This window comes from Oncorhynchus keta, chromosome 9 (assembly GCF_023373465.1).
Source record: "Oncorhynchus keta strain PuntledgeMale-10-30-2019 chromosome 9, Oket_V2, whole genome shotgun sequence".
Taxonomy (NCBI): Eukaryota; Metazoa; Chordata; class Actinopteri; order Salmoniformes; family Salmonidae; genus Oncorhynchus; species Oncorhynchus keta.
The window spans coordinates 6,794,496-6,819,515 of NC_068429.1; the positions used below are offsets into that span (position 1 = coordinate 6,794,496).

Sequence of the window (25,020 nt, forward strand, 5' to 3'; positions counted from 1 at the left end):
CCTGGCCTGAGCTAACCCCCAACCCTGGCCTGAGCTAACCCCCAACCCTGGCCTGAGCTAACCCCCAACCCTGGCCTGAGCTAACCCCCAACCCTGGCCTGAGCTAACCCCCAACCCTGGCCGGAGCTAACCCCCAACCCTGGCCGGAGCTAACCCCCAACCCTGGCCGGAGCTAACCCCCAACCCTGGCCGGAGCTAACCCCCAACCCTGGCCGGAGCTAACCCCCAACCCTGGCCGCAGCTAACCCCAACCCTGGCCGGAGCTAACCCCCAACCCTGGCCGGAGCTAACCCCCAACCCTGGCCGGAGCTAACCCCCAACCCTGGCCGGAGCGAACCCCCAACCCTGGCTCTCTTGGTTAAGTGTTAAGACGGACTACATCTCTTCTTTTTACAATAAACATTAGTGTTGAAAATCACAAAATGTTTGCAGTCAACTTACACACAGCTCTGACACACACACTTATCCCACCAGACAAGCCACCAGGGGTCTTTTCACAGTCCCCAAATCCATCTCATATTGCTAAAATAAACAGCAAACCTGGTTTCAAAAGAACACCTCTCCCTCATGTGACCTAGATAGTTTGTGTGTAAACATTGGTATGTAGGCTACATACACTTTCCTTTTTTAAATGCATGTCGTTCTGTCCTTGATCTGTTCTTGTCTATTGATGTTCTGTATAATGTCATTCTGTATTATGTTTCCTGTTTTGTGTGGAACCCAGGAAGAGTAGCTGCTGCTACAGCAACAACTAATGGGGATCCTAATAAAATTTCAAAATACCAAACCCTCCACTAGCCCCTCACACAGCTCCCCTAACCCCTCACACAGCTCCATTAACACTAAGCCCTCACACAGCTCCACTAAGCCCTCACACAGCTCCACTAAGCCCTCACACAGCTCCACTAAGCCCTCACACAGCTCCACTAAGCCCTCACACAGCTCCACTAAGCCCTCACACAGCTCCACTAAGCCCTCACACAGCTCCACTAAGCCCTCACACAGCTCCACTGACCCCTCACACAGCTCCACTGACCCCTCACACAGCTCCACTGACCCCTCACACAGCTCCACTGACCCCTCACACAGCTCCACTGACCCCTCACACAGCTCCACTGACCCCTCACACAGCTCCACTGACCCCTCACACAGCTCCACTGACCCCTCACACAGCTCCACTGACCCCTCACACAGCTCCACTAAGCCCTCACACAGCTCCACTAAGCCCTCACACAGCTCCACTAAGCCCTCACACAGCTCCACTAAGCCCTCACACAGCTCCACTAAGCCCTCACACAGCTCCACTAAGCCCTCACACAGCTCCACTAAGCCCTCACACAGCTCCACTAAGCCCTCACACAGCTCCACTAACCCCTCACACAGCTCCACTAACCCCTCACACATCTCCACTAAGCCCTCACACATCTCCACTAAGCCCTCACACAGCTCCACTAAGCCCTCACACAGCTCCACTAAGCCCTCACACAGCTCCACTAAGCCCTCACACAGCTCCACTAAGCCCTCTAACCCCCCTGGCCCTGTTACTCTGTGCACCAGAGAGTTTACGTTGACATGTTTGAATAGATATGGAATATCTGTCCAGTGTATTACCTCCAGACAGCGGTCCTGCCAGCGGCGCGCCAACATCTCCAGAAGAGGTGGTCTGAACTTGTCCAGGCCCAGCAGGTCAGGCAGCATCACACAGTGCATAGCAGCCAGCTGGCTCCAACCTGCAGGGGTTATAACAGCAGCCGCAACGTCACACAGAGCAGTAACACAGTAACCTGGGGGGGTTATAACAGCAGCCGCAAGGTCACACAGGGCGACACAGTAACCTGGGGGGGGGTTATAACAGCAGTCACATGGTAACACAGTGACCAAGGGGGGGTTATAACAGTAGTCACATGGTAACACAGTGACCAAGGGGGTTATAACAGTAGTCACATGGTAACACAGTGACCGGGGGGTTATAACAGTAGTCACATGGTAACACAGTGACCAAGGGGGGCTATAACAGTAGTCACATGGTAACACAGTGACCAAGGGGGTTATAACAGTAGTCACATGGTAACACAGTGACCAAGGGGGTTGTAACAGTAGTCACATGGTAACACAGTGACCGGGGGGGTTATAACAGTAGTCACATGGTAACACAGTGACCAAGGGGGCTATAACAGTAGTCACATGGTAACACAGTGACCAAGGGGGGTTATAACAGTAGTCACATGGTAACACAGTGACCAAGGGGGTTGTAACAGTAGTCACATGGTAACACAGTGACCAAGGGGGGTTATAACAGTAGTCACATGGTAACACAGTGACCAAGGGGGGGTTATAACAGTAGTCACATGGTAACACAGTGACCAAGGGCGGTTATAACAGTAGTCACATGGTAACACAGTGACCAGGGGGGGTTATAACAGTAGTCACATGGTAACACAGTGACCAAGGGGGGTTTTTAACAGTTGTCACATGGTAACACAGTGAAAAATAAAAAATAAAAAAATACAAATATTTGTAAGATCCTACAACCTTCAGACAGACATGAACAAACATCTAGGAAGAAACCGGAGCTTGTGGACAATTTGAATAACTTTGAAATGTTATCAAAATAACACATGAATGCGGAAGAGGGAATTTAATATCGGACAATGGTATGCATCCTATTCACATATATCGTTTCAAATATATGGTTCGGGGTTAAATCTTGCCGATTTGGAGATGCTCGGCACATACACAATGTATTTGTATATGAACATCGTATGGTACTATCCAATGCTGCCCCATACAATAAGTACTTACCTTCATTTCAGTTTGGTTCGGTGATGTATAATAATAATAATATAATACAGCTACAGAAGGACCGGTGATTGTACAGAAGGTTCGGTGATGTATAACGCTAATAGAAGTGTTTACGATGCCTCCACAAAAGTACTGAGAGTCCACATTCTGTTGTGTTACAGCCTGGAGTTAAAAATAGATGTGTTTCTCTGTCACCTTGCTACACACAATACCCCCTCTTATAATGACAAAAATGAAAAACATAGTCTAGAAATGTTTGCAAATGTATTTCAAAATGAAATACAGAAATCTAATTTACGGAAGTATTTCACACCCCTATGCTGTGACATATTCAGCTCAGGTGCCTCTAATAGCAGGTGCCTCTAATAGCAGGTGCCTCTAATAGCAGGTGCCTCTAATAGCAGGTGCCTCTAATAGCAGGTGCCTCTAATAGCAGGTGCCTCTAATATCAGGTGCCTCTAATATCAGGTGCCTCTAATATCAGGTGCATCTAATATCAAGGTGCATTTAATATCAGGTGCATTTAATATCAGGTGCATCTAATATCAGGTGCATCTAATATCAGGTGCATTTAATATCAGGTGCATTTAATATCAGGTGCATCTAATATCAGGTGCATCTAATATCAGGTGCATTTAATATCAGGTGCATCTAATATCAAGGTGCATCTAATATCAGGTGCATTTAATATCAGGTGCATTTAATATCAGGTGCATCTAATATCAAGGTGCATTTAATATCAGGTGCATCTAATATCAAGGTGCATCTAATATCAGGTGCATTTAATATCAGGTGCATTTAATATCAGGTGCATTTAATATCAGGTGCATTTAATATCAGGTGCATCTAATATCAAGGTGCTGATACAAATCGGGAAATAAAACATGTTTTCATTGTCATTATGGGGTAAAAATAATTTCAAATAAATCCATTACATCCAAATAAATCCATGTGGAACGAGGGGTATGAACACTTTCTGAAGGCATCTATGTCACTATCTTTGTAAAATTAGTAATTTATTACTTCATTAAATCAAAGGCTTCGAAAAAATTATTACAACACTGTTTTTTTTTTTTAAACTGCAACAAACAATTGTTTAATCATTTGCCAATATATCATTGGATGTGCCTTTTGTGAAAGAATAAAAGGCCACTCAGGACATTTACACAACTATCTGTTGCACTGCAAATATCAGTGAACATATTTAGATTCAGAGAAAATGTTATAGATCCTTTTTAAAATGTTATTTATCCTGAAAGTGTACGTTCATATGAATCTATTGAATTAACTTGAAAATCTGTTCTCTTGTGATTAAAGGAGAAAACGAAAAACACATTTTAGTTTTCTTATTTAAAAAAAATAAATAAATAAATAAAAATCCACCTGGAAAAATGCTCATTGAATTCAGCTGAAAAATCCAGAAAAAAGAGAGAGAAAAAGCCAAGTGGGTCCCTGTGATACAGCTGGATGTGTTGATGTTGGTTGTGTTTTCTGGTAGTCTCCCAGGCGGAACGAGCATGCACACACAGCACACACACACAGTACACACAGGACACACACACAGTACACACACACAGTACACACACACAGTACACACACAGTGACATCTGGAACCACATTCACAAAGCATCCAGTTGCCTTATTCATTTAGATTTATAACAGTTATAGGGCAGCAAAACAACACAGATGCTTTGTGAATATAGGTCCTGTATAGGAAAGACTTGACAAGACTTGGACAATCACCAGGACAAAACACACAGATCAGAAGAGACAGACTGAACAACACACGATCGAGATGGGGCACTATTTGAACCAAGGGGAAGATGAGCGCATGGCAGATGGGGGGGGGAGAGAAACAGAGATAATTGAAATTGAGAGAGAAAGAAAGATGAAGATAGAGAGAGTATATAGTTAGAGGGCAATGTTGTCAGGGGTTGGTTGTACCTTCGTTGACTGAGGGACAATGGAAAGCAGCTGGACCTGGGGGAAAAGCCCCAATGCCAGGACTGGTAGTACTGGTAGTAGCAGCAACAGCAGCGGCTTGCAGAGGAAATGAAAGATCAGTCAAGAGGGAAAATAAGAAAAAGAAAAAACACGGACTCCACAGTTTTCAGGAGAACAGCAGTTAGTAACAGAGAGATGAAGCAAACAGAGAACCACAGAGTTTGGTTCGGGAGTTAAAGATTTCAGAAGACTTTCTAGCAAAATTGACGTAAATATCAACAGTTGCAGTGATTTCATTTTAGTTTTAAAATGTGAATAAATAAAAAAATAATCAAATTATTACAGAGCTAGGTTTGAGCATTTGAAACCTTTTTAAATTTACTTCAGCCCAAACATGTAATTATTGATGTCATGAATTATCTAAATGTTGCGTTTTATAAAACAAATGCCATATTTATTTTTTTAACAAAACATAATACATTACTTTGTGTGACAAAAACAAGTATACACAGTACCAGTCAAATATCCTGGACACATCTACTCATTCAATGGTTTTTCTTGATATTTTCTACATTGCATAATACTAGTGAAGACATCAAAACTATGAAATAACACTTATGGAATCATGTAGTAACCAAAAAAGTGTTAAACCAATCAAAATATTTGTTTCAAAGAAGCCCCCCTTTGCCTTGATGACAGCTTCGCACACTCTTGGCATTCTCTCAACCAGCTTCACCTGGAATGCTTTTCCAATAGTCTTGAAAGAGTTCCAACATACGCTGAGTACTTGTTGGCTGCTTTTCCTTCACTCTGCGGTCCAACTCATCCCAAACCATCTCAATTTGGTTGAGGTCGGGTGATTGTGGAGGCCAGGTCATCTGATGCAGCACTCCATCACTCTCCTTCTTGGTAAAATAGCCCTTACACAGCTTGGAGGTGTGTTTCGGGTCATTGTCATATGAAAAATGTATTAATTCCCATCTGGTCTGGGATTAGTGGGACTGGCATATTGCTGCAGAATGCTGTGGTAGCCATGCTGGTTAAGTGTGCCTTGAATTCTAAATAAATCACTGACAGTGTCACCAGCAAAGCACCCCCACACCGTCACACCTCCTCCTCCATGCTTCACAGTGGGAACCACACATGCAGAGAACATTCACTCTGAGTCTCACAAAGGAACGGCGGTTGGAACCACAAATCTCAAATTTGGACTCAACAGACCAAAGGACAGATTTCCACTGGTCTAATGTCCATTGCTCGTGTTTCTTGGCACAAGCAAGTCTCTTCTTATTGGTGTCCTTTAGTAGTGGTTTCTTTGCTGCAATTTGACCATGAAGGCCTGATTCACGCAGTCTCCTCTAAACAGTTGATGTTGAGATGTGTCTGTTACTTGAACTCTGTGAAGCATTTATTTGGGCTGCAATTTCTGCAGAGGTAACTCTGGGTCTTCCTTTTCTGTGGCTGTCCTCATGAGAGCCAGTTTCATTATAGCGCTTGATGGTATTTGGAGGATGGGTTTGGGCTGTTATGTCAACTAGGAGGATGGGTTTGGGCTGTTATGTCAACTAGGAGGATGGGTTTGGGCTGTTATGTCAACTAGGAGGATGTGTTTGGGCTGTTATGTCAACTAGGAAGATGGGTTTGGGCTGTTATGTCAACTAGGAGGATGTGTTTGGGCTGTTATGTCAACTAGGAGGATGTGTTTGGGCTGTTATGTCAACTAGGAGGAGGGGTTTGGGCTGTTATGTCAACTAGGAGGAGGGGTTTGGGCTGTTATGTCAACTAGGAGGAGGGGTTTGGGCTGTTATGTCAACTAGAAGGATGTGTTTGGGCTGTTATGTCAACTAGGAGGATGTGTTTGGGCTGTTATGTCAACTAGGAGGATGTGTTTGGGCTGTTATGTCAACTAGGAGGATGTGTTTGGGCTGTTATGTCAACTAGGAGGATGTGTTTGGGCTGTTATGTCAACTAGGAGGATGGGTTTGGGCTGTTATGTCAACTAGGAGGATGTGTTTGGGCTGTTATGTCAACTAGGAGGATGTGTTTGGGCTGTTATGTCAACTAGGAGGATGTGTTTGGGCTGTTATGTCAACTAGGAGGATGGGTTTGGGCTGTTATGTCAACTAGGAGGATGGGTTTGGGCTGTTATGTCAACTAGGAAGATGGGTTTGGGCTGTTATGTCAACTAGGAGGATGGGTTTGGGCTGTTATGTCAACTAGGAGGATGTGTTTGGGCTGTTATGTCAACTAGGAGGATGTGTTTGGGCTGTTATGTCAACTAGGAGGATGGGTTTGGGCTGTTATGTCAACTAGGAAAATGTGTTTGGGCTGTTATGTCAACTAGGAAAATGTGTTTGGGCTGTTATGTCAACTAGGAGGATGTGTTTGGGCTGTTATGTCAACTAGGAGGATGTGTTTGGGCTGTTATGTCAACTAGGAGGATGTGTTTGGGCTGTTATGTCAACTAGGAGGATGTGTTTGGGCTGTTATGTCAACTAGGAAGATGGGTTTGGGCTGTTATGTCAACTAGGAAGATGGGTTTGGGCTGTTATGTCAACTAGGAGGATGGGTTTGGGCTGTTATGTCAACTAGGAGGATGGGTTTGGGCTGTTATGTCAACTAGGAGGATGGGTTTGGGCTGTTATGTCAACTAGGAGGATGTGTTTGGGCTGTTATGTCAACTAGGAGGATGTGTTTGGGCTGTTATGTCAACTAGGAGGATGTGTTTGGGCTGTTATGTCAACTAGGAGGATGGGTTTGGGCTGTTATGTCAACTAGGAGGATGGGTTTGGGCTGTTATGTCAACTAGGAGGATGTGTTTGGGCTGTTATGTCAACTAGGAGGATGTGTTTGGGCTGTTATGTCAACTAGGAGGATGTGTTTGGGCTGTTATGTCAACTAGGAGGATGGGTTTGGGCTGTTATGTCAACTAGGAGGATGGGTTTGGGCTGTTATGTCAACTAGGAAGATGGGTTTGGGCTGTTATGTCAACTAGGAGGATGTGTTTGGGCTGTTATGTCAACTAGGAGGATGTGTTTGGGCTGTTATGTCAACTAGGAGGAGGGGTTTGGGCTGTTATGTCAACTAGGAGGATGGGTTTGGGCTGTTATGTCAACTAGGAAAATGTGTTTGGGCTGTTATGTCAACTAGGAGGATGTGTTTGGGCTGTTATGTCAACTAGGAGGATGTGTTTGGGCTGTTATGTCAACTAGGAGGATGTGTTTGGGCTGTTATGTCAACTAGGAGGATGTGTTTGGGCTGTTATGTCAACTAGGAGGATGTGTTTGGGCTGTTATGTCAACTAGGAGGATGTGTTTGGGCTGTTATGTCAACTAGGAAGATGGGTTTGGGCTGTTATGTCAACTAGGAAGATGGGTTTGGGCTGTTATGTCAACTAGGAGGATGGGTTTGGGCTGTTATGTCAACTAGGAAGATGGGTTTGGGCTGTTATGTCAACTAGGAGGATGGGTTTGGGCTGTTATGTCAACTAGGAGGATGGGTTTGGGCTGTTATGTCAACTAGGAGGATGGGTTTGGGCTGTTATGTCAACTAGGAGGATGTGTTTGGGCTGTTATGTCAACTAGGAGGATGTGTTTGGGCTGTTATGTCAACTAGGAGGATGTGTTTGGGCTGTTATGTCAACTAGGAGGATGTGTTTGGGCTGTTATGTCAACTAGGAGGATGTGTTTGGGCTGTTATGTCAACTAGGAGGATGTGTTTGGGCTGTTATGTCAACTAGGAGGATGTGTTTGGGCTGTTATGTCAACTAGGAGGATGTGTTTGGGCTGTTATGTCAACTAGGAGGATGTGTTTGGGCTGTTATGTCAACTAGGAGGATGGGTTTGGGCTGTTATGTCAACTAGGAGGATGGGTTTGGGCTGTTATGTCAACTAGGAAGATGGGTTTGGGCTGTTATGTCAACTAGGAGGATGGGTTTGGGCTGTTATGTCAACTAGGAGGATGTGTTTGGGCTGTTATGTCAACTAGGAGGAGGGGTTTGGGCTGTTATGTCAACTAGGAGGATGGGTTTGGGCTGTTATGTCAACTAGGAAAATGGGTTTGGGCTGTTATGTCAACTAGGAGGATGGGTTTGGGCTGTTATGTCAACTAGGAGGATGTGTTTGGGCTGTTATGTCAACTAGGAGGATGGGTTTGGGCTGTTATGTCAACTAGGAGGATGGGTTTGGAGGAAGGCGAGTGCGAGAGAGGGGTGAGGGCGAGAGAGGGCCAGAGAGGGGTGAGGGCTGGGGGCCAGAGAGGGGTGAGGGCTGGTGGCCAGTGAGGGCTGGTGGCCAGTGAGGGCTGGTGGCCAGTGAGGGCTGGTGGCCAGTGAGGGCTGGTGGCCAGTGAGGGCTGGTGGCCAGTGAGGGCTGGTGGCCAGTGAGGGCTGGTGGCCAGTGAGGGCTGGTGGCCAGTGAGGGCTGGTGGCCAGTGAGGGCTGGTGGCCAGTGAGGGCTGGGGGCCAGTGAGGGCTGGGGGCCAGTGAGGGCTGGGGGCCAGTGAGGGCTGGGGGCCAGTGAGGGCTGGGGGCCAGTGAGGGGTGAAGGCTGGGGGCCAGTGAGGGGTGAGGGCTGGGGGCCCGTGAGGGGTGAGGGCTGGGGGCCCGTGAGGGTGAAGTGCTGGGGGCCCGTGAGGGGTGAAGGCTGGGGGCCCGTGAGGGTGAAGGCTGGGGCCCGTGAGGGTGAAGGCTGGGGGCCCGTGAGGGGTGAAGGCTGGGGGCCCGTGAGGGGTGAAGGCTGGGGGCCCGTGAGGGGTGAAGGCTGGGGGCCCGTGAGGGGTGAAGGCTGGGGGCCCGTGAGGGGTGAAGGCTGGGGGCCCGTGAGGGGTGAAGGCTGGGGGCCAAAGAGAGAGGTGAAGGCTGGGGGCCAAAGAGAGAGGTGAAGGCTGGGGGCCAAAGAGAGAGTGAATGACACCAGGAGGAGAGGGAGAGAACGAGGAGAGGGAGAGAACGAGGAGAGGGAGAGAACGAGGGAGAGGGAGAGAACGAGGAGAGAAGGAGGCGAGGGAGAGAAGGAGGCGAGGGAGAGAAGGAGGCGAGGGAGAGAAGGAGGCGAGGGAGAGAAGGAGGCGAGGGAGAGAAGGAGGCGAGGGAGAGAAGGAGGCGAGGGAGAGAAGGAGGCGAGGGAGAGAAGGAGGCGAGGGAGAGAAGGAGGCGAGGGAGAGAAGGAGGCGAGGGAGAGAAGGAGGCGAGGGAGAGAAGGAGGCGAGGGAGAGAACGAGGCGAGGGAGAGAAGGAGGAGAGGGAGAGAAGGAGGAGAGGGAGAGAAGGAGGAGAGGGGGAGGCGAGGGAGAGAAGGAGGAGAGGGAGAGGCGAGGGAGAGAAGGAGGAGAGGGGGAGGCGAGGGAGAGAAGGAGGAGAGGGAGAGGCGAGGGAGAGAAGGAGGAGAGGGGGAGGCGAGGGAGAGAAGGAGGAGAGGGAGAGGCGAGGGAGAGAAGGAGGAGAGGGAGAGAAGGAGGAGAGGGAGAGAAGGAGGAGAGGGAGAGGCGAGGGAGAGAAGGAGGAGAGGGGAGGCGAGGGAGAGAAGGAGGAGAGGGAGAGGCGAGGGAGAGAAGGAGGAGAGGGAGAGAAGGAGGAGAGGGAGAGGCGAGGGAGAGAAGGAGGAGAGGGAGAGGCGAGGGAGAGGCGAGGGAGAGAAGGAGGAGAGGGAGAGGCGAGGGTGAGAAGGAGGAGAGAGGGAGAGGCGAGGGAGAGAAGGAGGAGAGAGGGAGAGGCGAGGGAGAGAAGGAGGAAAGAGGGAGGGAGGCGAGGGAGAGGAGGAGGAGGAGGAGGAGGAGGAGGAGGAGGAGGAGGAGGAGGAGGAGGAGGAGGAGAGGGGAGAGGAGGGAGGAGGAGGAGGAGAGGGAGGGAGGAGGAGGAGGAGAGGGAGAGGAGGGAGGAGGAGAGGGAGAGGAGGAGGAGAGGAGGAGGAGGAGGGGAGAGGAGGAGGAGAGGAGGAGGAGAGGGAGAGGCAAGGGAGAGAAGGAGGAGAGGGAGAGGCAAGGGAGAGAAGGAGGAGAGGGAGAGGCAAGGGAGAGAAGGAGGAGAGGGAGAGGCAAGGGAGAGAAGGAGGAGAGGCAGAGGCAAGGGAGAGAAGGAGGAGAGGCAAGGGAGAGAAGGAGGAGAGGCAAGGGAGAGAAAGAGGAGAGGGAGAGGCAAGGGAGAGAAGGAGGCGAGGGAGAGGCGAGGGAGAGAAGGAGGAGAGGGAGAGGCGAGGGAGAGAAGGAGGAGAGGGAGAGGCGAGGGAGAGGAGGAGGAGGCGAGGGAGAGGAGGAGGAGGAGAGGGAGAGGAGGAGGAGGAGAGGGAGAGGAGGAGAGGGGGAGGAGGAGGAGAGGGAGAAGAGAGGAGAGGCGAGGGAGAGGCAAGGGAGAGAAGGAGGAGAGGGAGAGGCGAGGGAGAGAAGGAGGAGAGGGAGAGAAGGAGGAGAGGGAGAGGCGAGGGAGAGGAGGAGGAGGAGAGGGAGAGGAGGAGGAGGAGAGGGAGAGGAGGAGAGGGGGAGGAGGAGGAGGAGAGGGAGAAGAGAGGAGAGGCAAGGGAGAGGCAAGGGAGAGGCTAGGGAGAGGCTAGGGAGAGGCTAGGGAGAGGCTAGGGAGAGGCGAGGGAGAGGCTAGGGAGAGGCTAGGGAGAGGCTAGGGAGAGGCTAGGGAGAGGCGAGGGAGAGGCGAGGGAGAGGCGAGGGAGAGGCGAGGGAGAGGCTAGGGAGAGGCTAGGGAGAGGCTAGGGAGAGGCGGAGGAGAGGGAGAGGCAATGGAGAGAAGGAGGAGAGGCTGGCAGACTGATAGCAGGTTATCGGTGTCAGAGCAGTGTCTGTGTCCCTGGCTTTTCATGATGGAGTCAAACACACAATAATGCAATAAATGTATATATGGATGAATGTAACTAAACTTATAAAGGCATATTGAATGTTATTGTTATTGTTGTTGTTGTTGTTGTTGCCGTGCGCGAATAAAGCGTTTCAGAATAAAAACCCATGAAGCAGTAGAAGTCTTACTCCGACTGCCGTTCCCATAATAAAAAGACGAGATCGTGGATCCCCCTCCCCCCCTCCCTCCAAGCCCTTCATGTTCCTTAATGGCTGTGTGACAGCCTGAGAAAGCATTAGTTCCTCCAAATCCCTCTCTGTTAACAAGTTGCTACAACGGCTCGCCATGCTGTTCAAAACACTTACAAAGTGTTCCAAATTGCACGCTATTCCCTTTATAGGGCACTACTTTCGTATGTATTAGTTATATTTATAAGGAATCGGGGACCATTTGGAACGAAACCTAGGCCTTTATCTTGGCACCAGATTTAAAAGAACGACTCCATTATAAGAACACTTAATGATAGAGCCGTGGAACAGTTTTCACAAAACGCATTCAGATCAATAGAACAGGAAACGAGAGAAGAAGAAAAACTCTCCACGCGTCCGAGTAACTTTCGTTATCTCCTCAAAACCCTAAATAAAAACCAGAATCAATAGCCACTATATACAGTGGGTATCATTATCTCTTCACATTATGTGGTGTCACAAAGCGGCATTGAAATAGATTTAATTGTGATTTTTTTTTGTGTCATTGATCTATACAAAATACTAGATAATGTCAAAGTAAAGAATTTATATATATATATATATATACACATTTTTACAAATGACTAGCAATTAAATAACTTAAATAATCGGTGCATGCGTATTATATATATTATATATATTATATTCACACCCTTTGATAAGGCAAGCTGAAATTTGTTCAGGAGTCAAACAAATTAACTTAAATGAACTTACTCTGTGTGAAATGATAGGGGTTGACTACTCCTTCCTCTGTCCGCCATACATACAGCATCTGTAAGGTCCCTCAGTCTAGTAGTGAATGACCACTCCTTCCTCTGTCCCCCATACATACAGCATCTGTAAGGTCCCTCAGTCTAGTAGTGAATGACCACTCCTTCCTCTGTCCCCCATACATACATACAGCATCTGTAAGGTCCCTCAGTCTAGTAGTGAATGACCACTCCTTCCTCTGTCCCCCATACATACAGCATCTGTAAGGTCCCTCAGTCTAGTAGTGAATGACCACTCCTTCCTCTGTCCCCCATACATACATACAGCATCTGTAAGGTCCCTCAGTCTAGTAGTGAATGACCACTCCTTCCTCTGTCCCCCATACATACAGCATCTGTAAGGTCCCTCAGTCTAGTAGTGAATGACCACTCCTTCCTCTGTCCCCCATACATACATACAGCATCTGTAAGGTCCCTCAGTCTAGTAGTGAATGACCACTCCTTCCTCTGTCCCCCATACATACATACATACATCTGTAAGGTCCCTCAGTCTAGTAGTGAATGACCACTCCTTCCTCTGTCCTCCATACATACAGCATCTGTAAGGTCCCTCAGTCTAGTAGTGAATGACCACTCCTTCCTCTGTCCCCCATACATACAACATCTGTAAGGTCCCTCAGTCTAGTAGTGAATGACCACTCCTTCCTCTGTCCCCCATACATACAGCATCTGTAAGGTCCCTCAGTCTAGTAGTGAATGACCACTCCTTCCTCTGTCCCCCATACATACAGCATCTGTAAGGTCCCTCAGTCTAGTAGTGAATGACCACTCCTTCCTCTGTCCCCCATACATACAGCATCTGTAAGGTCCCTCAGTCTAGTAGTGAATGACCACTCCTTCCTCTGTCCCCCATACATACAGCATCTGTAAGGTCCCTCAGTCTAGTAGTGAATGACCACTCCTTCCTCTGTCCCCCATACATACAGCATCTGTAAGGTCCCTCAGTCTAGTAGTGAATGACCACTCCTTCCTCTGTCCCCCATACATACAGCATCTGTAAGGTCCCTCAGTCTAGTAGTGAATGACCACTCCTTCCTCTGTCCCCCATACATACAGCATCTGTAAGGTCCCTCAGTCTAGTAGTGAATGACCACTCCTTCCTCTGTCCCCCATACATACAGCATCTGTAAGGTCCCTCAGTCTAGTAGTGAATGACCACTCCTTCCTCTGTCCCCCATACATACAGCATCTGTAAGGTCCCTCAGTCTAGTAGTGAATGACCACTCCTTCCTCTGTCCCCCATACATACATACAGCATCTGTAAGGTCCCTCAGTCTAGTAGTGAATGACCACTCCTTCCTCTGTCCCCCATACATACAGCATCTGTAAGGTCCCTCAGTCTAGTAGTGAATGACCACTCCTTCCTCTGTCCCCCATACATACAGCATCTGTAAGGTCCCTCAGTCTAGTAGTGAATGACCACTCCTTCCTCTGTCCCCCATACATACAGCATCTGTAAGGTCCCTCAGTCTAGTAGTGAATGACCACTCCTTCCTCTGTCCCCCATACATACAGCATCTGTAAGGTCCCTCAGTCTAGTAGTGAATGACCACTCCTTCCTCTGTCCCCCATACATACATACAGCATCTGTAAGGTCCCTCAGTCTAGTAGTGAATGACCACTCCTTCCTCTGTCCCCCATACATACAGCATCTGTAAGGTCCCTCAGTCTAGTAGTGAATGACCACTCCTTCCTCTGTCCTCCATACATACAGCATCTGTAAGGTCCCTCAGTCTAGTAGTGAATGACCACTCCTTCCTCTGTCCCCCATACATACAGCATCTGTAAGGTCCCTCAGTCTAGTAGTGAATGACCACTCCTTCCTCTGTCCCCCATACATACAGCATCTGTAAGGTCCCTCAGTCTAGTAGTGAATGACCACTCCTTCCTCTGTCCCCCATACATACATACAGCATCTGTAAGGTCCCTCAGTCAAGTATTGAATTTCAAGCACAGATTCAACTACAAAGACCAGGAAGTTTTTCACTGGCCTTCTTATGAGGCTTTTGATTGGTAGACGGGTAACAATAACAAAAGCCGACATTGAATATGTCTTTAATCACGGACCCGTTAATATCGATGCTGTATTAATACATCGCAGACGCGAAGACGCAGTCGTCCTTCTGAACTGAGCTGCAGGCAAGGAAGGAAACTGCTCAGGGATGTTACCATGACGCTATTGGTGATTTTAAAAACAGCTACAGAGTTCAGTTTGGCTGTGGATGGGGAGTAAACGGAGGATGGATCAAGAACATTGTCGTGACTCCACAATAATGACAGATTGAAAAGAGGAATACAAATATATAAAACATATTCCAAAAACAGGCACAAAAGTAATACTGCTAAAGAAAAAACACAGCAAAGGAACACACTTTTTGGCCTAAACACAAAACACCCACATCACTGAGTAACCGCCTCCTTATTTTCAAGCATGGAGGCTGCATCGTGGTACGGGTATGCTTGTCAATGGCAAAGACTGGGGAGTTTTTCCCAGGATAAAAAAAAAACAAACAGGATGGACCTAAGCACAGGGAAAACCCTAGAGGAAGACCTGCTTCCTTCTGCTTTACACCGGACACTGGGAGATGAAATCACCTTTCAGCAGGACAATAACCTAGAACAAGGCTAAATCTACATTATAGGTGCAGTTCAGCAGGACAATAACCTAGAACAAGGCTACATCTACATTATAGGTGCAGTTCAGCAGGACAATAACCTAGAACAAGGCTAAATCTACATTATAGGTGCAGTTCAGCAGGACAATAACCTAGAACAAGGCTACATCTACATTATAGGTGCAGTTCAGCAGGACAATAACCTAGAACAAGGCTACATCTACATTATAGGTGCAGTTCAGCAGGACAATAACCTAGAACAAGGCTACATCTACATTATAGGTGCAGTTCAGCAGGACAATAACCTAGAACAAGGCTACATCTACATTATAGGTGCAGTTCAGCAGGACAATAACCTAGAACAAGGCTACATCTACATTATAGGTGCAGTTCAGCAGGACAATAACCTAGAACAAGGCTAAATCTACATTATAGGTGCAGTTCAGCAGGACAATAACCTAGAACAAGGCTACATCTACATTATAGGTGCAGTTCAGCAGGACAATAACCTAGAACAAGGCTAAATCTACATTATAGGTGCAGTTCAGCAGGACAATAACCTAGAACAAGGCTAAATCTACATTATAGGTGCAGTTCAGTAGGACAATAACCTAGAACAAGGCTACATCTACATTATAGGTGCAGTTCAGCAGGACAATAACCTAGAACAAGGCTACATCTACATTATAGGTGCAGTTCAGCAGGACAATAACCTAGAACAAGGCTACATCTACATTATAGGTGCAGTTCAGCAGGACAATAACCTAGAACAAGGCTAAATCTACATTATAGGTGCAGTTCAGCAGGACAATAACCTAGAACAAGGCTACATCTACATTATAGGTGCAGTTCAGCAGGACAATAACCTAGAACAAGGCTACATCTACATTATAGGTGCAGTTCAGCAGGACAATAACCTAGAACAAGGCTACATCTACATTATAGGTGCAGTTCATATGCACAAGTACAGTGAAATACCTTTCTTGACAACTCAAAACCCAACAATGCAATAATCAATAGTGTACTACTACAACAACAAAAAACACGAGAAATAAATATATGAAATACACAATAAAGTAAGTAAGCGATGCATACTATATTCAGGAAACATTTAAAAAGTCAGATGCAATACCAGTTAGATATGTATAGGGGACAGGGATACTGGAATGTATAGGGGACAGGGATACTGGAATGTATAGGGGACAGGGATACTGGAATGTATAGGGGACAGGGATACTGGAGTGTATAGGGGACAGGGATACTGGAGTGTATAGGGGACAGGGATACTGGAATGTATAGGGGACAGGGATACTGGAGTGTATAGGGGACAGGGATACTGGAGTGATGGAGGTAGATATGTATAGGGGACAGGGATACTGGAATGTATAGGGGACAGGGATACTGGAGTGTATAGGGGACAGGGATACTGGAGTGTATAGGGGACAGGGATACTGGAGTGTATAGGGGACAGGGATACTGGAGTGATGGAGGTAGGTATGTATAGGGGGAAGGGGACAGGGATACTGTAGTGATGGAGGTAGATATGTATAGGGGACAGGGATACTGGAGTGATGGAGGTAGATATGTATAGGGGACAGGGATACTGGAGTGATGGAGGTAGATATGTATAGGGGAAAGGGATACTGGAGTGATGGAGGTAGATATGTATAGGGGAAAGGGATACTGGAGTGATGGAGGTAGATATGTATAGGGGACAGGGATACTGGAGTGATGGAGGTAGATATGTATAGGGGACAGGGATACTGTAGTGATGGAGGTAGATATGTATAGGGGACAGGGATACTGTAGTGATGGAGGTAGATATGTATAGGGGACAGGGATACTGTAGTGATGGAGGTAGATATGTATAGGGGACAGGGATACTGGAGTGATGGAGGTAGATATGTATAGGGGACAGGGATACTGGAGTGATGGAGGTAGATATGTATAGGGGACAGGGATACTGGAGTGATGGAGGTAGATATGTATAGGGGACAGGGATACTGGAGTGATGGAGGTAGATATGTATAGGGGACAGGGATACTGGAGTGATGGAGGTAGATATGTATAGGGGACAGGGATACTGGAGTGATGGAGGTAGGTATGTATAAGGGACAGGGATACTGGAGTGATGAAGGTAGATATGTATAGGGGACAGGGATACTGGAGTGATGGAGGTAGATATGTATAGGGGACAGGGATACTGGAGTGATGAAGGTAGATATGTATAGGGGACAGGGATACTGGAGTGATGGAGGTAGATATGTATAGGGACAGGGATACTGGAGTGATGGAGGTAGATATGTATAGGGGACAGGGATACTGGAATGGAGGTAGATATGTATAGGGGACAGGGATACTGGAGTGATGGAGGTAGATATGTATAGGGACAGGGATACTGGAGCGATGGAGGTAGATATGTATAGGGGACAGGGATACTGGAGTGATGGAGGTGATATGTAGGGGACAGGGATACTGGAGTGATGGAGGTAGATATGTATAGGGGACAGGGATACTGGAATGGAGGTAGATATGTATAGGGACAGGGATACTGGAGTGATGGAGGTAGATATGTATAGGGGACAGGGATACTGGAGCGATGGAGGTAGATATGTATAGGGGACAGGGATACTGGTGATGGAGGGCTAGATATGTATAGGGGACAGGGATGGAATGTATAGGGGACTGGGATACTGGATGTACTGGGCTGGGATCACTGGAGTCTGTATAGGGGACAGGGATACTGGAGTGATGGAGGGGTAGGTATGTATAGGGGGAAGGGGACAGGGATGTGTAGTGATGGAGGTCCTCATCTGGTATAGGGGACAGGGATACTGGAGTGATGGAGGTAGATCTGGTATAGGGGACAGGGAGCTGGGCTCCAGTGATGGAGGTAGATATCCTCACTACCCTCTGGAAAGGGATCCTGGATGATGGAGGCTAGGCCCCATGATGTATAGGGGACAGGGATACCCTCTGGTGATGGAGGTCCTGGATGTATAGGTGACAGGGATAGTGATGATGGAGGTCCTCACTACCCTGTATAGGGTCCTGGACAGGGATACTGGAGTGATGTACTGGGCTGTCCTCACTACCCTCTGGTATAGAGGTCCTGGATGGCAGGGGGCTGGGCCCCAGTGATGTACTGGGCTGTCCTCACCACCCTCTGGTATAGAGGTCCTGGATGGCAGGGGGCTGGGCCCCAGTGATGTACTGGGCTGTCCTCACCACCCGCTGTAGCGCCATGCGATCAAGGGCGGTGCATTTGCCATACCAAGCAGTGATGCAGCCAGTCAAGATGCTCTCGATGGTACAGCGGTAGAACCTTTTCAGGACTTAAGGGTCATTGCAAAACTTTTTCAACCTCCTGAGGGGGGAAGCGCGCATTCTTCACGACAGTGTGTGTGTGTGTGTGTGTTTGGACCATTTTAAGTCTTTCGTGACTTGGACACAAAGTAACCTAAGAGATGTTTACCACCTCCACTGCTGCCGGTGTGCTCGCCCCCCCCGTTTCCTGTTTACAGCTCCTTGGTCTTGACGTTGAGGGAGAGGTTGTTGCTCCGTCACCACACTACCAGGTCACTGACCTCCTCCCACCCCACAGGGTGCTAGTGTGTGCTACAGGGTGCTAGTGTGTGCTACAGGGTGCTAGTGTGTGCTACAGGTTGCTAGTGTGTGCTAGTGTGTGCTACAGGGTGCTAGTGTGTGCTACAGGGTGCTAGTGTGTGCTAGTGTGTGCTACAGGGTGCTAGTGTGTGCTACAGGGTGCTAGTGTGTGCTACAGGGTGCTAGTGTGTTCTACAGGGTGCTAGTGTGTTCTACAGGGTGCTAGTGTGAGCTACAGGGTGCTAGTGTGTGCTACAGGGTGCTAGTGTGTGCTACAGGGTGCTAGTGTGAGCTACAGGGTGCTAGTGTGAGCTACAGGGTGCTAGTGTGAGCTACAGGGTGCTAGTGTGAGCTACAGGGTGCTAGTGTGAGCTACAGGGTGCTAGTGTGAGCTACAGGGTGCTAGTGTGAGCTACAGGGTGCTAGTGTGAGCTACAGGGTGCTAGTGTGAGCTACAGGGTGCTAGTGTGAGCTAGTGTGTGCTACAGGGTGCTAGTGTGAGCTAGTGTGTGCTACAGGGTGCTAGTGTGAGCTAGTGTGAGCTACAGGGTGCTAGTGTGAGCTACAGGGTGCTAGTGTGAGCTAGAGGTATGATGGTGGTCATGTTAAAACACATGGGGATGACAGACTGGGACAAGAAGACGTTTTGATAATGACCATGAATATGCTTCTCCGCGTACGCTCTGAGAACGTCAGGAATACCGTCGCGGAGGTGGTCTTGTAAGTGTGGAGCGAATTAAAAAGACCCTCTCTCACGTTGGCCTCTGAGAGCGATGGCCCTCACACCCGGGTTCCATGTTGTTGTCAATGCATTTTATGCACGTTTTGAGTTAGTCCGGTAGAGACGCATCGTTGGGCAGACAACAGATGGTTCTTCCTTTGAAACCCATAATGGACTGTAGCCACATGGACCAGGCGTTGGAGTCTGTGTAATATGATTCCACCTTATTCCTGTATTGTATTGTCATTTTGCTCGATTGATGACTTTGCGGAAGTCATAGCGGACCTTCTTGTACTTATTCCTGTCTTTGGCGGTAGCATCAGGGTTTTCTACGGTATCTCTGTATGCGGTAGCTCTTTAGTTTAGCGCCAACCTTTGTTAATCCATGGCTTTTGTTTTGGGGAAGCAACAAACCTTCCCAGTGGGAACGACGTCACCGAGGCATTTTCTAATGAAGCTGGTGACCGAGGTGGTTTAGCTCATCAATGTGACCTGCAGAGGGTCAAAACATATTCCAAACAAAGAGAAGCAGCCTCTGGATGTACGTTTTCCTGCTTATAGCCTTGTACAGCTCATTAAGTACCAGCTTGTTATCTTTCTCATCCTGAGGTGGCATGTAATACACACAGCGCCAGCTTATCTTTTCTCATTCTGAGGTGGCATGTAATACACACAGCGCCAGCTTGTCTTTACTCATCCTGAGGTGGCATGTAATACACACAGCGCCAGCTTGTCTTTTCTCATCCTGAGGTGGCATGTAATACACACAGCGCCAGCTTGTCTTTTCTCATCCTGAGGTGGCATGTAAAACACACAGCGCCAGCTTGTCTTTTCTCATCCTGAGGTGGCATGTAATACACACAGCGCCAGCTTGTCTTTACTCATCCTTAGGTGGCATGTAATACACACAGCGCCAGCTTGTCTTTTCTCATCCTGAGGTGGCATGTAATACACACAGCGCCAGCTTGTCTTTTCTCATCCTGAGGTGGCATGTAATACACACAGCGCCAGCTTGTCTTTTCTCATCCTGAGGTGGCATGTAATACACACAGCGCCAGCCTGTCTGTTCTCATCCTGAGGTGGCATGTAATACACACAGCGCCAGCCTGTCTGTTCTCATCCTGAGGTGGCATGTAATACACACAGCGCCAGCTTGTCTTTTCTCATCCTGAGGTGGCATGTAATACACACAGCGCCAGCTTGTCTGTTCTCATCCTGAGGTGGCATGTAATACACACAGCGCCAGCTTGTCTTTTCTCATCCTGAGGTGGCATGTAAAACACACAGCGCCAGCTTGTCTTTTCTCATCCTTAGGTGGCATGTAATACACACAGCGCCAGCTTGTCTTTTCTCATCCTGAGGTGGCATGTAATACACACAGCGCCAGCTTGTCTTTTCTCATCCTGAGGTGGCATGTAATACACACAGCGCCAGCTTGTCTTTTCTCATCCTGAGGTGGCATGTAATACACACAGCGCCAGCCTGTCTGTTCTCATCCTGAGGTGGCATGTAATACACACAGCGCCAGCCTGTCTGTTCTCATCCTGAGGTGGCATGTAATACACACAGCGCCAGCTTGTCTTTTCTCATCCTGAGGTGGCATGTAATACACACAGCGCCAGCTTGTCTTTACTCATCCTTAGGTGGCATGTAATACACACAGCGCCAGCTTGTCTTTACTCATCCTTAGGTGGCATGTAATACACACAGCGCCAGCTTGTCTTTTCTCATCCTGAGGTGGCATGTAATACACACAGCGCCAGCTTGTCTTTTCTCATCCTGAGGTGGCATGTAATACACACAGCGCCAGCTTGTCTTTTCTCATCCTGAGGTGGCATGTAAAACACACAGCGCCAGCATGTCTGTTCTCATCCTGAGGTGGCATGTAATACACACAGCGCCAGCTTGTCTTTACTCATCCTGAGGTGGCATGTAATACACACAGCGCCAGCTTGTCTTTTCTCATCCTGAGGTGGCATGTAATACACACAGCGCCAGCTTGTCTTTTATCATTCTGAGGTGGCATGTAATACACACAGCGCCAGCTTGTCTTTTCTCATCCTGAGGTGGCATGTAATACACACAGCGCCAGCTTGTCTTTTCTCATCCTGAGGTGGCATGTAATACACACAGCGCCAGCTTGTCTTTTATCATTCTGAGGTGGCATGTAATACACACAGCGCCAGCTTGTCTTTTCTCATCCTGAGGTGGCATGTAATACACACAGCGCCAGCTTGTCTTTTCTCATCCTGAGGTGGCATGTAATACACACAGCGCCAGCTTGTCTTTTCTCATCCTGAGGTGGCATGTAATACACACAGCGCCAGCTTGTCTTTTCTCATCCTGAGGTGGCATGTAATACACACAGCGCCAGCTTGTCTTTACTCATCCTGAGGTGGCATGTAATACACACAGCGCCAGCTTGTCTTTACTCATCCTGAGGTGGCATGTAATACACACAGCAGTCACGATAACAGCTGAAGAGGTTGAAGGGCATTTGACCATCTGGTATTCCAAGACGGGTGGGGAATTTGTACACCAGTTGGAGTCGATGATAAATTGTCTATATTTTTATTCTGTTTGTTTTTGTTAAATGATATCAAGTTTAAGTTCTTAAATGTCACGTGCAAAGGTACAGTGAAATGCCTTTCTTGATAGCTCTAAATCAATACCGAGGCAGTACTCGATACCGACGGCAGTACTCGATACCGACGGCAGTACTCGATACCGACGGCAGTACTCGATACCGACGGCAGTACTCGATACCGACGGCAGTACTCGATACCGACGGCAGTACTCGATACCGACGGCAGTACTCGATACCGACGGCAGTACTCGATACCGACGGCAGTACTCGATACCGACGGCAGTACTCGATACCGACGGCAGTACTCGATACCGACGGCAGTACTCAATACCGAGGCAGTACTCAATACCGACGGCAGTACTCAATACCGAGGCAGTACTCAATACCGACGGCAGTACTCAATACCGACGGCAGTACTCAATACCGACGGCAGTACTCGATACCGACGGCAGTACTCGATACCGACGGCGTACTCAATACCGACGGCAGTACTCAATACCGACGGCAGTACTCAATACCGAGGCAGTACTCAATACCGAGGCAGTACTCAATACCGAGGCAGTACTCAATACCGAGGCAGTACTCAATACCGAGGCAGTACTCAATACCGAGGCAGTACTCAATACCGAGGCAGTACTCAATACCGAGGCAGTACTCAATACCGAGGCAGTACTCAATACCGAGGCAGTACTCAATACCGAGGCAGTAATCAATACCGAGGCAGTAATCAATACCGAGGCAGTACTCAATACCGACGCAGTAATCAATACAGAGGCAGTAATCAATACAGAGGCAGTAATCAATACCGAGGCAGTAATCAATACCGAGGCAGTAATCAATACCGAGGCAGTAATCAATACCGAGGCAGTACTCAATACCAAGGCAGTACTCAATACCAAGGCAGTACTCAATACCAACACAGTACTCAACGCTGTACTAAAAATAGCATAAGGTGAAGACAGTAAAATACACAAGTGATCTTTGGATAAACACCGTTTTACCTTATTGTGAAGTGATGCCCAGTTACTGACTGGTTTAGAGGGGAAAGAGCAGAAACAATTAGCATAATGAGCAGAGGGTCCTTACGGCCAGACTGTCAACGGGAGAATGACACAGCCATTCAGCAGGTCACTACAGGACACTGCCTCTCAATTACAATATGGTGTAACAACGGCCCCATGGCTCCGAGAGCAAATGGGGGGGGTGGGGGGGGGCACGTGTGTGTGTGTGTGTGTGTGTGTGTGTGTGTGTGTGTGTGTGTGTGTGTGTGTGTGTATTCAAGGTCAGCGGGGTCGTCGTTAGTTAATAACGATGTTCATACATAAGCACTATACTTTAATTTCTACATTTAATTATGATACAACAAACGACGAGTGTAGCAGGGCCATGATTGGTCCATACCACATACACTACTAAGTTCCTACAATTAAAGCTGCAGTATGTGACCGCATTCACATAGAAATGCGTGTTATAGATCTGTCGTTCACATCGAAAGCAAGTCTAAGAAGCGGTAGATCTGTTCTACGTGCTCTATTTCTATGCTTCCCGTTGTTAAGTTTTGTTTTTGAGTCTTTTATGTTCAGTTTTATACACCAGCTTCAAAACAGCCTAAAACATGTTTTGTTGTTGTTGCTTATGGAAAATATATTTAATTGTGGTTTAGATGGTACAATGATCCTCGACACTACACTTGTTGCATGTTTTGTCACAAACTGAAATTAGGTAAACTATTAGACTTTTAGCAAACCAGGAAGTGGCGGAGCGATTTCTGCATATTGCATCTTTACATAGTTCATGTAAAAAAATATATATATAATTTAAGAACAGAAAAATATAAATAGTTAGATAACTAGATATATAGATAATATTAAAATATGTGCAAGAACAAATCATTTTATTTCTGGTTTATCTTCCTTTTTTTATTTTATTAATTGAGCGTATCAAATGTGTTTAATATATGCCATTAAGACATCGTCTGATCCATAGTCATGGGGTACAATATTATTCCATATATGAACACACCACCCAATCTGACCTGGATCACCTAGCGGATCACCTAGCGGATCACCTAGCGGATCACCTAGCGGATCACCTAGCTCAGGGAAATCTCTGAACTCATCATGAAAGGTTGCAGTGACTTGTGGGTCTGTTGTCCAGATACATACCCCACACATGCAGTCAGAGTCAGCCTTATTCTTTTGGAGAACCCAAGTGAAGTTTTAAGAGTCCTGAAATGTTACACATTTTTGCCATGGGGCGGAGAGACATATTTGCAGTTTTGAATATGATATCTAATTGAAAGTGACTAACAAAATCAATGTGGGCCCCCCGGTCAGTAATTTGACCATGATTACTACAAGTTTAGACAGCTGGCGAACTTACCAATCTAAAACATGTTAGCTGACATGAAATAACAAGAGAGAAACTGCTGATGCACAACCACATTACCAAATTGTACCTGGTGTATTCTACTATTCTAACAGTAAGTTGAGACCCCGACTAAGTGCACACCCCTGATTCACGGGCTGATGCACAACCACATTACCAAATGACACCTGGTGTATTGTACTGTCATCATTCTAAATTACACCTGGTGTACTGTCATCATTCTAAATATCACCTGGTGTACTGTCATCATTCTAAATATCACCTGGTGTATTGTACTGTCATCACTCTAAATGACACCTGGTGTATTGTACTGTACTGTCATCACTCTAAATGACACCTGGTGTATTGTACTGTCATCATTGTAAATGACACCTGGTGTATTGTACTGTCATCACTCTAAATGACACCTGGTGTATTGTACTGTACTGTCATCACTCTAAATGACACCTGGTGTATTGTACTGTCATCATTGTAAATGACACCTGGTGTATTGTACTGTCATCACTCTAAATGACACCTGGTGTATTGTACTGTCATCACTCTAAATGACACCTGGTG

The 25,020-nt window shown here is 47.4% G+C and overlaps 1 protein-coding gene and 2 long non-coding RNA genes across 61 annotated transcripts in view; 2 read left to right on the forward strand and 1 right to left on the reverse strand.

The window, feature by feature from the left end:
- Positions 1-25,020, reverse strand: part of LOC118373116 (WD repeat-containing protein 7) — a 401,772-nt gene that overhangs the window by 269,076 nt on the left and 107,676 nt on the right. For 49 of the 50 annotated variants that reach the window (XR_008142316.1, XR_008142328.1, XR_008142323.1 and 46 more), the window contains 2 exons: positions 4,747-4,842; positions 1,612-1,730 (listed from right to left, as the gene is read on the reverse strand). Coding sequence is in view for 7 of the 50 variants with exons in the window: in XM_052525011.1 (XP_052380971.1) it covers positions 1,612-1,730; positions 4,747-4,842 (215 nt within the window). In the remaining 43 variants the exon portion in view is untranslated. The remainder of the gene's footprint in view (positions 1-1,611; positions 1,731-4,746; positions 4,843-25,020) is intronic. The other variant, XM_052525013.1, reaches the window with a different exon arrangement.
- On the forward strand, positions 12,470-14,548 carry LOC127931679 (uncharacterized). Of its 9 annotated transcripts, XR_008142357.1 has the most exons (6): positions 12,470-12,619; positions 12,689-12,956; positions 13,157-13,741; positions 13,811-14,070; positions 14,140-14,204; positions 14,270-14,548. It is a non-coding gene; the product is annotated as an uncharacterized LOC127931679 (long non-coding RNA). The 9 variants fall into 9 exon arrangements; XR_008142356.1 differs by lacking the exon at positions 14,140-14,204; XR_008142362.1 differs by lacking the exon at positions 14,140-14,204 and having other exon boundaries at positions 13,222-13,741.
- Positions 15,931-17,787, forward strand: LOC127931680 (uncharacterized). Of its 2 annotated transcripts, none has more exons than XR_008142365.1 (3): positions 15,931-16,777; positions 16,858-17,257; positions 17,726-17,787. It is a non-coding gene; the product is annotated as an uncharacterized LOC127931680 (long non-coding RNA). The 2 variants fall into 2 exon arrangements; XR_008142364.1 differs by having other exon boundaries at positions 16,858-17,217.